General features: G+C 56.1%; 2 protein-coding genes across 2 annotated transcripts in view; one reads left to right on the top strand and one right to left on the bottom strand.

Moving 5' to 3' along the window:
* The window catches only part of TRIM10 (tripartite motif containing 10), a 7,039-nt gene extending 5,896 nt beyond the window's left edge, over positions 1-1,143 (bottom strand). Inside the window, exon 1 of the mRNA XM_016214770.2 lies at positions 730-1,143. Within this exon, the coding sequence (XP_016070256.2) occupies positions 730-1,143 (414 nt within the window). The remainder of the gene's footprint in view (positions 1-729) is intronic.
* A 2,122-nt stretch (positions 1,144-3,265) lies between these two features.
* On the top strand, positions 3,266-8,807 carry LOC148092991 (E3 ubiquitin-protein ligase TRIM15-like). Its single transcript, XM_087817219.1, has 6 exons — positions 3,266-3,634; positions 4,863-4,958; positions 5,988-6,218; positions 6,972-6,994; positions 8,286-8,405; positions 8,615-8,807. The coding sequence occupies exons 1-6, from the start codon at positions 3,266-3,268 to the stop codon at positions 8,805-8,807; spliced, it is 1,032 nt and encodes a 343-aa protein (XP_087673345.1).
* Positions 8,808-13,116: the final 4,309 nt, after the last annotated feature.

The raw sequence follows: 13,116 nt of genomic DNA on the forward strand, positions 1-13,116 counted from the left end.
AGCTTTCTTACGTGGCTCAAAGGGAGCCCACCCAAACAACGCTCTCTTGTGAAGGGTACCAAGTTTCTGTGTACAATTCTGAAGGGGAGGAGAAACTTGGATAATGCGGGATTAGGCAGTGAGCTGTTTTAAAATTGCCTGCTCTAGAATAGAGTTAAAATAGGCACACACACAAATGTTCACGTAGGTAAGTGTGGAAACACACAAAACTCTCATCACCAAGCACTAAGGAACACATAGGCCCACTTACACTAAAAACACAGCACAGGGACAACTAACGCCAGCACACGCCTCTCTAACAGCAGATACAATTACACACCGCAGGTATCTACTTAACCTGCATACCCACAAACACCAACTTACGAACACAAGCCCTCAAATGGTTACATTTACACACTCGGGTAGTTAGATCTCCCCAAACACAGAGACACTCCACACCTTCCTGCCACATGCCTCAGGGCGCACACCCATGCCTGGCACCACTCACAGTGCGTTCGCTCTTCACGCAACACGCTTCACTGAGCACCTCTCCTGTCTTGGCCACTCGAGAACCACACAGACCATACTTCAAACACGCACACGCTCGCCCCTCCTTGCTCTGTTGCCTGACTGAGGACAGAAGTCAGGAGATAGAGTTTGTCTCCACAGTGGCCCAAATTATCCACAGCTCTGCTCTGACTCTCTTAGCCCAGACCCACCCCGGGCAGGCCCCAGTGTGCCCTCTCCTACCCTGTAGGGCCCTGCTGCCTCCTCCAGGAAGCGCACAGTGTGGGTGCGATGCTCTCTGGCCTCCCGGCACACCACGCACATCTGCACCTCGTCTTCCTCGCAGAAGAAGTAGACCTTCTCCCCGTGCTCCTGGCAGACGTCCGCCTCTGCGTCCGACCTGAGGCGCTGGATGTTCTCCACCACGCTGGCCAGCTGCCAGTTGGGCCGGAAGCTCCCCAGGCAGAAAGGCTCCTTGCAGAGGGGGCAGGCGGGGGGCCCCTCGGGGGCCGGGCCCAGGGTCTCGCAGTAACGGGTGAGGCAGCTGCGGCAGAAGTTGTGGCCACAGTCGATGGTGACCGGCTCCCTCAGGGAGCCTTGGCAGATGGGGCAGTTGACCTCCTCTTCCAGGCTGGTCACCGAGGTGGCCGAGGCCATGGTGCTGTGGCACCGGGGCCTCCTTGAGGTCACCTCTCTGCTGGGCTGAGAGGAAGGGTTGGGAGAGCAGGAGGGACACACATACTCACACACGCACACAGCCAGAAAGAGGCATGTCTTAGATGCGCACTGACACGGGCATGGTCACGCTGGCGCGCACATACACACACACGCACACACGGGCAAGGGCCCACTGCCTCTCGGAGGCAGGGCTCTGCCGTCCTCCTCCTGAGTGGAGGCAGGGGAGGGGGAAGGGGTCACAGCATTCCAGAGAGGGCCTGGGCTCCCTCTGGGCCGTGCCACGGCCTGGGACTGGCAGTTCCTTCCATCCACGTCCACACAGTCACAGCAGAAGGAAAGTGGCAGGACCTCAGCGGGCACCGTGCAAAGAGAGCGCGCTCCTGTGGGGCAGGAGGGAGTGTGCGGTGCCACCCAGCCTCCTGCCTGCCCAGCTGTCTCCAGGGAGATGGGGTATCGGCCAGCCCAGGGGAGTATGGGGACCCAGATAAGGTGGCTGTGCCGGGAGAACACGTGGAGGTCTCTTCACCGGGGTGCCCGCCAGCCTGCTGCGGCTTCTACAAGAGGTCCGTGCGGGGAGGAGAGAGAAGCCAGCAGTGACGGCAGCCTTGCTTCGTGATGACGGCCTTCCTCAAGCTGAAACACAGGACCTTATGTCTAACCCCTGTCTGCTCTGTGGCATCACTGCTGTTAGGATATTAGCTGGGCGCGGTTGGGTTATTTTTTCCAAACATGGTGCAAGGAAGCGGCTGCCATCTTTTGCACTCGGGTCTGTGTGTCTCAGAGTGCAGCCCAATAAAAATACGATGTGAGCTCTATGCAGTCTTCTCGTAGCCTGATATAAAACACAGAAACTGAAAGCAATTTTAACGTTTTCTTTAGCATCAAACTATCACTTTAACATGCAGTCAGTATGAAAATCAGTAATAAGATAGTTCATTCCGTGGTGCTCCCTGACTCTGGGGCCTAATGACATCGGCAGCACGTCTCACTTGGGACCGGTCACTTGTGGCTGGGTGGCTCAGACAGCACAGCTGCAGGGCCACCTTCCCTGGCTGGCGGGCAGGTAGGCGGGAGGAAGGTGACGCCCCAAGCAGCTGTGGTGGGAAGGCAGCGGAACAGGACGGGGCTGGTCACCGGTGGCAGAATGGAAGGCGTTTTCCTCAGTCAGGGGTGTGGTGAGTGGGTGAAGGACCTCGGCTCCCGATCCTTGCTCGGCTGTGGGTCTCGGCAGAGCATGGCTGGAAGTCGGCGGACTCGGGTTGGCCCCACCTCTGCGTGTCCAGCTCTGTGACTTTCCTTCTCTGAAATGAAGGGGATCATACCTTCCCCCAGGGGTTCTCGTCAGATTGGATATAATCATATGAAATGCAAGTGTTAGGTAAATGTGGTTGAGTATGTTTATCTCATTAACTAATCGAGTTTTCTAAAGTTTATCAACACGAATCATGTGAATTATGGTTTCTTGTCTTCTCCCACCTGTAGTCAATGAAGTTACCGGAACTCCTGGGGGCACTGGCTCTGGGGTGGTGGGGTTGGGACGTTAGGGAGACCAGCCCAGGCGGGTGAGGTGAGGCAAAGAGAGGAGGGCAGAGGAGGGGCCGTGAGCAGTCCCCAGGGGACCTGGGCATCTGCACAGGGTGTGCCCAGTCCGTGACCTCCGCCTAGGGCTGGACTTTGCACGCTGTGGGCAAGCCCTGAGTTTATGGCTCCCACCTGCTCCATCAAGCAGGAAGCAGCATCTCCTCCTCAATTCTCCCCACCCCGCCCTGGTCAAAGGAGGGACCCAGGAAGCCCAACTCCCTGTGACCTCATGACATGCTGTGCTCCCCACTCCAGGGACCGGAAGGGCCAGGAGGGTGGAGAGCAGGCCAGCCAGGCCACCACTGGGTGTGCTGGGCAGTCCTGAGAGGGTTGGAGGGTGGACTCCTCTGCTGGTGGGTGGTGGCCAGGACTCCGGGAGCATAAGAGGTGGAGCCAGGTGGCTTCCCTGTCCAGAGGTCCTTTCCCCTGTGACTCATGTAACAGAGACTCAATCTCAGGGAAAGAGCCAGTGTGTGGCTGAGGCAGAGGCCCAAGTGGACAAGCCCGGGAAGGTACCGTGATGCCCTTAACCTCCTCCCACCAGGAGGCCACCTGTCCTGCCTGCCAGGGGCCCCTGGAGGATGCAGTGACCGCCAGCTGTGGACACACCTTCTGCCCGTGGTGCTTCCCCCTGTCTTCCCACATGGGGGCCCAGCCCTCCAGCAGGGCCCTGCTCTGTCCCTTCTGCAAGGAGAAAGAGGAGACTGAGAGCCTCATGGTCCCTGTGCCCCTGGGCGCTCTTGGGGACACTTGCTGTGGGGAGCACGGAGAAAAGATCTACTTCTTCTGTGAAAATGATGCCGAGTTCCTCTGCGTGCTGTGCCGGGAAGGGCCTGCTCACCAGGCTCACACCGTGGGCTTCCTGGACGAGGCCATCGAGCCCTACCGGGTAAGGAGCCCAAGGCACGGGCGGGGCTGGGCGGGGCTGGGCTGGGCTGGGAGTGTCTTGGGCAGGGCAGTGGAGTGTCATGGTGAAGGGTGTGGCTCCACATCAGCGACCCCAAGGCTGCTGGGACACTAGAGCACTCCCAGGCTGGGGGACCTGGTTCCACTGGATGTGTGGTCGCCCAGGATCAGGACTGGAAATGGGCTTGATTTACCAAGGCCCAGGCCATGGGGCTCAGGGGGAGGGAGGGAGAGAGCGCCCTGCAAGCTCCACTCTGCTCTTTGAGGAAGGGCGGTGAGGCCATAGCCCATCTGGTCTTGGGGACATTACCCATTCCTGCCTGCCTGCCTGCCTGCCTCCTAGATCTCTCCTCACCAGGTCTGGAAGCCGCTTCCTCAGAAGCATCTCTCAGGTCTCTAACTGCGTTTATGCCCACGATGACCAAACCCAGGCTCTTGCCCACCGTCACCCAGACCCTGCATGGCCTCCAGCACCTTCCCTGTCCTCGCTGTAAGCTTTCTAGCCACCCTCCAAACCTGCTGCGAGGCAGATCTCCCTAAGACACGCAGCCAATCGTGCCACCGCCTGGGGTCCCTGGTGCCCAAAGAAGGCTCGTGTCTGCAGCAGGCACCCAGGCCGTTGCGTCAAGGTCCTGCCTTCCTGTTGTGCCTCATCTCTCAGCGGCCCTTCCCAGGGCAGGACGTGGCCAGCAGGCTGACCAGTGTGCACCTGCTGTTTTCTGAGTTGTTTTAGTGTTTCTCGCTTCTAATACTTTCAACGTGTACTTCCTTTCTTCTAAGTTCTCTCCCCTCCAGAGCCTCGCTTTTTTTCCCTTTTTTACCATTTTAGCAATTTTTAAGTGTGCAGTTCAAGGGGCATTAAGTCCTCTGCCCCCTTCTCTTACTCAACTGGAAATTTATCTTTCAAGGCCCACTGTAAATGTTGTTTGCTTTTTAAAACCCTCCCTTGCCCTAAAGGCAGAACTGCCCCCTCCGCTGGGTGCCCATCTTACCGTGTGCCCACCTCAATTGCTGTGCTCACCAGTATGTATTTTCCCACTCGTGACGACTCCTTCCCTAGATGGTGCCCTCTCTGGGGATAAGGACTGGGCCCCTCTCACCTTCACACTCCTCGGCATTCAATGGTGTGCCAAGGACACGGTAGACACTTAATGTCTGTGAGTTGAATTATGAATTAAGCCACCTCTTTCTGCCCGTCTGTCTCCCTACAGGGTCGTCTCAGGAGTCGGCTGGAGGCTCTGAGCCTGGAGAGAGAGAAGATTGAGGACATGAAGTGTCAGGAAGACAGGAAGCTCCATGTGCTCCTGGTAAAAGCCACCCCCCTGGCCATTCTCTCCTCTGGGGGTTTTCTCAACAGGCTCTGGGGAAGCTTGCTGTCTGCTGCCTGGCTGGAAAGAACTGAAGACTGCTCTCGCTCACCTCCCTGCCTCTGCCCGGGCATGTGGGGTCCGGAGGGTGGCGTCCCGGAGCAGCAGAGCTGGAAGTGGTTTTGACATCTAACTCGAGACCCATCTCGCCACTCACATTTTTACAAGCAGAAAGTTGAAGTCCAGGAACATGTTGCCCCCAAGGCCACACAGGGAAAGCCCGGGTTCATGATGAAACACTAGAACCCAAGTCTCCTGACCCCCGTCCGCCCCTCTTCCCATTGCAGTCTGTCTGCCTGCCTGAAGGCATTGTTTTCCAACAAGACGTCTGGGGCCAGGTGTATATTAGCGTCTGCATTCTAGTCCTGACCTGAGGCTGACCTAGGACGGTGAGCAATGGTGTAGCTGTCCCAGGCTCCTTCCCACATCTTTCCTTGTGCTACAAAGTTACCCAGGAGGAAATCTGCAGTGTGAGAATTTCTGGTACCTTGACCAAGGAGACAGCATTTGGAGACAGAAAGGTCTCTCCAGAACCCCTCAACTCCCATCAAAGTAGTCCCTGTACACGGTGACTTCAATGGCTAAGACCAATGCCACACACTCTTCCGATGAGTTGTATTGATTCTAATTACAGCTTCTTCTTGCTTGAATTGCCCTCTAAAAAATGACTATATGTGCCTCTACCTGCCTCTAGGGAATGTGTGGTTGGGTGAAGATGGTATCAGAGATGTGGAGGGATTTTTGAAAAGTTTGCCATGGCTCTGGGAGCTAATGTGGCACTATTTTTAGAATCTCCAGGTAAAACAAGAGCGTGGCCCTACCTACTTTTACCATAGTGTCTATTGGGAGAACGAGCCTTGGAACTAGTTACTGTCTGTCCCTCTAATCAACAGGAAGCACACGGAGGACTGTGGGGGAAGCCAGCTCGATGAGCTTCTGCCTAACCCTGTCCATCTCTGCCCCTCGCAGACTCATATTGAATGCGAGAAGCAGCAGGTGGAAGCAGCTTTTGAGAGGCTGCAGCAGGAGCTGAGGGGCCAGCAGGATCTCCTGCTGGCCAGGCTGAGTGAGCTGGAGCAGCGGATCAGGAAGGAGAGAGACAAGTACATCTCAACGGTCACTGAGGAGATCACCCGACTTGGAGCCCAGGTGGAGGAGCTGGAGGAGAAATGTCAGCAGCCAGCAAGTGAGCTTCTCCAAGTGAGAGTCGCCCAGCACCTCGCGGAACAGGAGAGGGGGTCGGCCAGAAGGGCACTGTGCTGCAGGCGGGAAGGTGCTGGGAGAGGCAGGAGAGGGGAGTGGAGGTTATGGCTAAGGGCGACACACACACACACACACACACACACACACACACCACACGATGACTGGTGGTTATCAGGTTCTCTTCCCCCAGAGGAGTTACCAAGACGCAGACCCCAGAAGGCTGACCGCCTTACCCAAGCACCGAGCTCGTGTCAAGGGCTTTGGAGTCAGACAGCCTTGGGTTTGAGCGTGGGCTCCTCCACCTTGGCGAGTCTTGTAACCTCTGTAAACGTGGAGATAAGAACAGCGCCTCCCTCATAGGGTTGCTGAAAAGATAAGAAATAGTCCTTGCAAAATGCTTGCATGGTCCCAGGCTCACAGGAAGAACTCACTAAAGGTCCTTTTGTGACGGTCATCCTGTCACCTGTTTCACATCAGGTGGGGCTGATAGCTCAGGGGCCGGGGGCCCTCCTCTCCAGCACTCCTTAGTTGTTGGAGGCCGGATTCGCCCCCAGCATAAGGCAGGGATGGAGAAGTCAGTTCAGTTAGCGGGAGGGGGTGGGGGTGCTGGGCACAAGCAGCCTGGCGAGTAGGTGACTGAACAGCTGCGCCTCTGGAGGAGGCCAGCTTCGAGCCTGCGCTGAGGAGGAAAGGCGGGCCAGCCTCGCTGGGAGGCCGTGTGGGCACTAAGTGCATGTTCTTCTCTTGCAGGACGTCAGAGCCAAGCAGAGCAGGTAGGGCCCTCCCCGCCCCTCAGTGTCCGGGACTCGGGACCGAAGGCGAGGGGCACACGGAAGCGCAGCCGCAGGTGCAGCGCTGCGCACTCACAGGAACAGCCCGCACTCAAAGGCGTGCGTCCTAAAGGCTCATTTTTAAACCGACTGTTTGGTGTTGGGGACACATCTTCCCCTAGAAGTGAAGTTATAAATAATAATCGTTTTGTTTTGTTTTTAAATATGTTTTTATTGATTTTAGAGAGAGGAAGGGAGAGGGAGAGAGACAGAAACATCAATGATGAGTCATTGATCAGCTGCCTCCTGCACACCCCCCACCGGGGATCGAGCCCGCAACCTGGGCATGTGCCCTGACCGGAATCCAGCTGTGACCTCCAGGTTCATGGGTTGACACTCAACCCCTGAGCCACGCTGACTGGGCAATAATCATGTTTAAGGCTGATCTGGGAATTTCTATTTAATCCCTAAAATTCTTAGTACTGGAGTAGTATTTAACATTATTTAAAATGTAGTCCTAAGGGGAAGTATTTAGTATAGAATATGATAAATTTGCAACCGGGAGATCAGCCTGTTATTTCAATCATCTTCAACGTCCCGTCTCTCAAAGGACAGGCCCAGGAGCTGAGACACTGTGACACGGGCCCTGAGCACCAGCAGCCTGCCCTGGGGCCACCAGACTCAGTGACCGTGTCCCTCACATGTGCAGGGGCTGAGCTCAGGTGTCTATGAACCAGAAAGTGTCTCTAAACATACTTTCAAGGAGTGTTAGAGATTTAGATGGAGGAGGGCCTCCGGAGTCGTCTCGTCTAATGACGAAGCTGAGGCCGAGTCCTCACTGGATCAGGGTCACCTAGCAAGCCATGAGCAGACTGAGCTGCAGCCAGAGTCGAGGGCTTTTCAACTGTAATGTATGTTTTTCCCACCCCTTCCCTCACCCTTTCCATCCTTGTAATAAACAGAACACAGATTAGAAATAGTTTAAGGCTGGTTTTCAAATGGCACCAACCTCTAAGGGTAACGGGCAATGATCTCCTTGTTCCTGCCCCCATGGGCCCAAACACTCTCCTAAAGGACTCACCTGGAATTCCTGGGTGGGCCCCATTAGTTCTTCTTGGCTCTAAGTGGCAGGCCTCTTGCTTTAGTAGCTACACATTTCTAGCAAAGAAGAGCAATGGCACTCAATCATTCACCACAGACACCCAGACTCTGTCGTCTGACTTCGGCTTCACTTGGCATACATCACCCAAACATTAGTTTTGGGAATTGGACCTGATTGCCAATTTTTCCGCAGGTGTGAGATGAAGACTTTTGTGAGTCCAGAGTCCATTTCCCCTGACCTTGTCAGGCAGATCCGCCATCTGCACAGGAAGATCCTCACCCTCCCGGAGATGATGAGCTCCTTCTTGGGTAGGGAGGGCGGCAGCTCCCCGCGGTCCCATGAGCTGGCCCTGGGTCTTCGGTCCATCTCCACCTCCCTCACCTGCAAGTCCTGGCTCAGCATGTCCTCCCTCCCTGGGGCCCCACTCTGTCGGGGGAACCCTTCCCTGGAGGTCTCCTGTCCCCTAGTCTAGGGAGGGGAGGATGGCTTCTCTTTGTTTAGACCATCACTGTCCTCACATTGTTCCCAGGACACAACGCCCCTGGGGGAGCCCGTGGAAGTAAGTCACAGATCTTTCTGTTTCTGCTGCCCTCAGAAACCTTGGTGCGTCATCTGGAAACAGATTCCTGTAAACAGCTGGCGGTTTCGGGAGCCATTTCTTCGTTCATCCATTCACGGGCCACCCATTCCACCCAAGGCAGCAAACAGCAATGAAATGCACGAACTCCAGGGCCTGGCTGGGGTTCTGCTCTTGCTGGTTATGGGGCGCCAGCCAGTCATCCCAGTTTCCTCTTCTGTAAACTGGAAAGAGAACACCACCTACCCCGCAAGCAGCTGTGAGGTGAATGGGTTATACAAACGCTTAGTGTAGTGCCTGGCACACAGTAAGTGCTCAGTTAAAGTTGGTGACTTGTATAGATATTATTTATTAAAAAATATTTATCAAGCCCTGTTTTTGCCCAGCATTGTGCTAAACCTAATTTTGGGTACTTAATTTAGAAACTACTGCCACAAGCGTCACCTCATTCCGCTTCTCAAAGGTAACGTGCCGAAAACTCAGCTGGGCAACCCTTTAAAACACAGGTTCCGATCAGTCCGCCTGGGATGGGGCTCAGGACTCTGTCGGGCTCGGGGCAAAGCGGCCGCTCTGGGCCGGGAGCGCGCTCGCGGGCAAACCTTGCGGGGGGATGGGGCTGCCGCCCTCGGTCTGGGGGCGCAGGGGGCGCCGGGTTCGGGAAAGCCGACCGCGGGCTCCAGGGGCGTTTTCGGTGCCTCGGACTCTGCTGAGGCCGTGCTGTCCTCCTCAGGGCTCGTCACTCTGGACCCCGGACCCAAGCGCGCGCGCCCCGTGACAGCCCCTTAGGCTTCCAGGGCCTGCGGGGGCTGGGCAGGGGGCGGTGCGGCCGGACTGGGGGCTGGGGCTGGGGGCTGGGGGCGGGGGCTGGGGGCTGGGGGCTCCGGGCTGGGGCTCGGGGCTGGGGCTGGGGGCTGGGGGCTGGGGGCTGGGGGCTGGGGGCTGGGGGCTGGGGGCTGGGGCTGGGGGCTGGGGGCTGGGGCTCGGGGCTCCGGGCTGGGGCTCGGGGCTGGGGCTGGGGGCTGGGGGCTGGGGGCTGGGGGCTGGGGGCTGGGGCTCGGGGCTCGGGGCTGGGGCTGGGGGCTGGGGCTGGGGGCTGGGGGCTGGGGCTGGGGGCTGGGGCTGGGGGCTGGGGGGCTGGGGCTGGGGGCTCCGGGCTGGGGCTCGGGGCTGGGGGCTGGGGGCTGGGGCTGGGGGCTGGGGGCTGGGGCTGGGGGCTGGGGCTGGGGGCTGGGGGCTGGGGCTCGGGGCTGGGGGCTGGGGGCTGGGGGCTGGGGGCTGGGGGCTCGGCGCTGGGGGCTGGGGGCTGGGGGCTGGGGCTGGGGGCTGGGGGCTGGGGGGCTGGGGGCTCGGGGCTCGGGGCTCGGGGCTCGGGGCTCGGGGCTCGGGGCTCGGGGCTGGGCCTCGCTCCCACCCTGGACGCGAGGCGGGACGGCGACCCTGCTCGAGGCGGACAGTCCGGCCCCTCGGTCACCCCGCCGCCTTCTCCCCTTCCCGCGCCCTCTGGGAGGCGGGCTCCTGCCCCGGGGCGGGGAGGGCGCTGCGACGCTTCACCTGCCCCCAGCCCTGTGCCCTTTCAGAGGCGGGCGAGGCTGCGCCAAGGACACCAGCAAAGCTGCCGAGCCAGCGGGGTTTTGGAAAAAAATTAAAACCTAAAATAAGGCTTCAGACTTCAAAATCATGGTCAAGGGGAGAACCAGGAGTTCGCCGGGCGGCGGTAATTTACAGGCGACTTTTCCCGGCCGCGCGCTCGCCCCGCGCAGGGCCCGCGTGGTCCAGGGCGCTGGCCGCCCCGCCGCCCGCCGCCGAGCGCTCGGTCCTCCCCGCCGACTCGGGAGAGGCGAGTCGGGCGCACGGGGCCCTCCGACGAGCGCCCCCAGCCGGCCGGGCCCCGTCTTACCGGCGCCTCTCCCCGCCCAGCCCCCGCCCGCCCGGGGCCGCTCCTCGCCCGCGTCTTCCGCGCGCGCCCCAGCGCCCCTTGAACACCAGCCAGGACGGCACTAGGCCTGTTTCTCGCCTTTTAAAACAGCGCCGTGGGCTCCCGACCTCGCCGCGCTGCCCCCCGCGGGCTGCACTGGGCGGCGCGCGTCCCTCGCTGGCTCTGCTGTCTCGGCCAAGGACCTGCCCGGGCCCCAGGGTGACAGCTGCCTCGGGTTTCTTCCTCAGGACCCGGGTGGGAGCCTGCCCGAGATGCCCCCAGGGCGCGTCCCCAAACGCCGCGAATGGCTCCCCAGAATAGTTCTATCCGTTTTCACCCCCGCCAGAGGAGCGTGGACGTTCCTGCTCCCGACCCCACACCAGTGACAGGCGGACGGGCCAACTCCGGCCGGGCCACAGCCCGTCCCCTCAGCCAGGGCCGCGGGTCCACCTCCGGTCGGGGCGCATGCAGGGGCCAACCCGTGACGCCCAGTGAGGGGGCCGCAGGTCCACGCTTCTCTCTCTCAAATCAATCAATAATTTCTTTTTAATTTCTGCAAATCTGATGACTGTAAAGTGACAACTCACTATGTTTTATTTTTGTATTTTTCTGATTATCTGTGAGGTTGTGTATCTCTCCTGGAATTTTCTACCTCTTTTGCCCATTTTTTCAGTTTCCTGCCTTTCTTCCATTGACTTCCAGGAATTTCTTACATATTCTAGACCTTAATATCTTGCTTATTTTAGACTTGAAAATATCACTCACTTATTAAGTTTAATAATGGTGTTATTCATTACATAGAAACCTTGAATTTTGGTAATAAATTTAATAAATTTTCTACTTTGTGGTTTAGTTTTCAAGATTTTTTTCACCAGCACAAGGTCATATATATGACATGTTTATTTTTTTGTTTCCACTAGTTTTATAAGTTTACTGTTCACATTAATATTTTCCATTAGTCTAGTGTGAAGACAACCACTTTACTTTTCTCCATATGGTGAGCCAGTTTTCCCAACTCCATCTCCTTAAATAACCCATTTTATCCCCGCGGATTGGTGGCCGCTTCTAAAGCACCAGGTTCCCGTGGAGACAGGAGTTGTTGCTGAGCCTTCTGCCTTGTTGTCTCAGTCTGCCTTTTCCTGAACCAGCACCCCCGGTTTTACCTGTATGGCCCTGTAGTACACCTTCCCCTCTTGGTGGCTTTTTCAAATTTATCTTCGCTATTTGTAGACATTTATGCTTCCATATAAATCAGAATCAATTTGTCAGTTTTTAAAACCTGATACTCTTTTAAGTGAAATTGCATTGACATGGACTGAAATTTTGTTGAATTTGGGGAAGGTTGGGGGATTCAGTTTAGAGAAAATTGACATTGCCCTCCTATCCGTAAACATATGATCTCTCTCTGTTTAGATGTATGTCCTTTAAAGAGATTGTGAAATCCCCGTGGAACAATTCACAGCACCTGGTAACAAGCCCGCCTGTCCTCTGACCCAGTCTTTCTCCTTCCAGACAATGTTCACACATGCGAACAACGAAACACTCAGATAGTTCAGTACAGCAGACTTTTAGCCACAGAGCGGAGAGCCAGGTGCGGCATATTCATATAATGCACCGCTGTGCAGCAGGTAGAATGAACCGCAGCTACACGTATCCGTACAGATAAAGGTCAGAACAGTCAAACAACGACAGAAGCAAGTTAAAAACATGGACAGCTCTGTTTTTAAAAGTTCGGAAAAATACTAAGCCATCCTCTATTTTGTTTACAGCAACTTACACATGTGGTAATTTCATAAAACGAAGCAACGGACTGCCGGCCGCCCAATTCAGCTGTAGTGAGGACTTCTGGCCGGGAGGGCGGGAGGGGAACGGGGCTGGAAGAGGAGCACACAGAGGGTTTCCGTCTGCTCGTGATGTTTCATTTTTCAGAGGAAAAACGGGATCATATTTACTCAAAGAGACGGGCTCGGTGGAGTCGAGCGATGGGTAACTTAGAGCACCTGTCTGTAGATCTGAAATATTTTATAAGAAAAAGCAGAACTTGCTCTTCGTAAAGTTTGTACCTTTTGAGGAAGCTACGATATTTATAAGGTTTGCATTGCTATTATGAAAAGTTCTTTTTTAAATTATAATTTGTAGTTGGTTATTGAAAAACAGTGTTGATTTTGATAAGTTAAAGTTGTGTTCAGCAATTTTGCCACACTTCCTAATTCTAATAGTTTGCTGATTCATAGGGATACCTGTGTAGAAAACATTATTATTTTATTGATTCTATGATCATATAATTCTTACTGTTTTTCTGCTGCTGCCGCCGACGGTCCTGACAGAGCACTTCCGTCTGCAGGGGACCTGTGCTCACCGAGACCTCTTGGTTCAGTGTGATGACTTGTGGGTTTCTGGTAGAGAGCCTTTATCAAGTTGAAGAGTGCTTTTCTATTCCTAGTTTTCTTAGTTTTCAAATAATACCTAGGTTTTAAGCTTTATCAAATACCTCTTTTCATGGCTCAAAATAGCCATTGTGATTTTTCCCT

The sequence above is a fragment of the Miniopterus natalensis genome, chromosome 5 (assembly GCF_054644295.1).
Source record: "Miniopterus natalensis isolate mMinNat1 chromosome 5, mMinNat1.hap1, whole genome shotgun sequence".
Lineage (NCBI taxonomy): Eukaryota > Metazoa > Chordata > Mammalia > Chiroptera > Miniopteridae > Miniopterus > Miniopterus natalensis.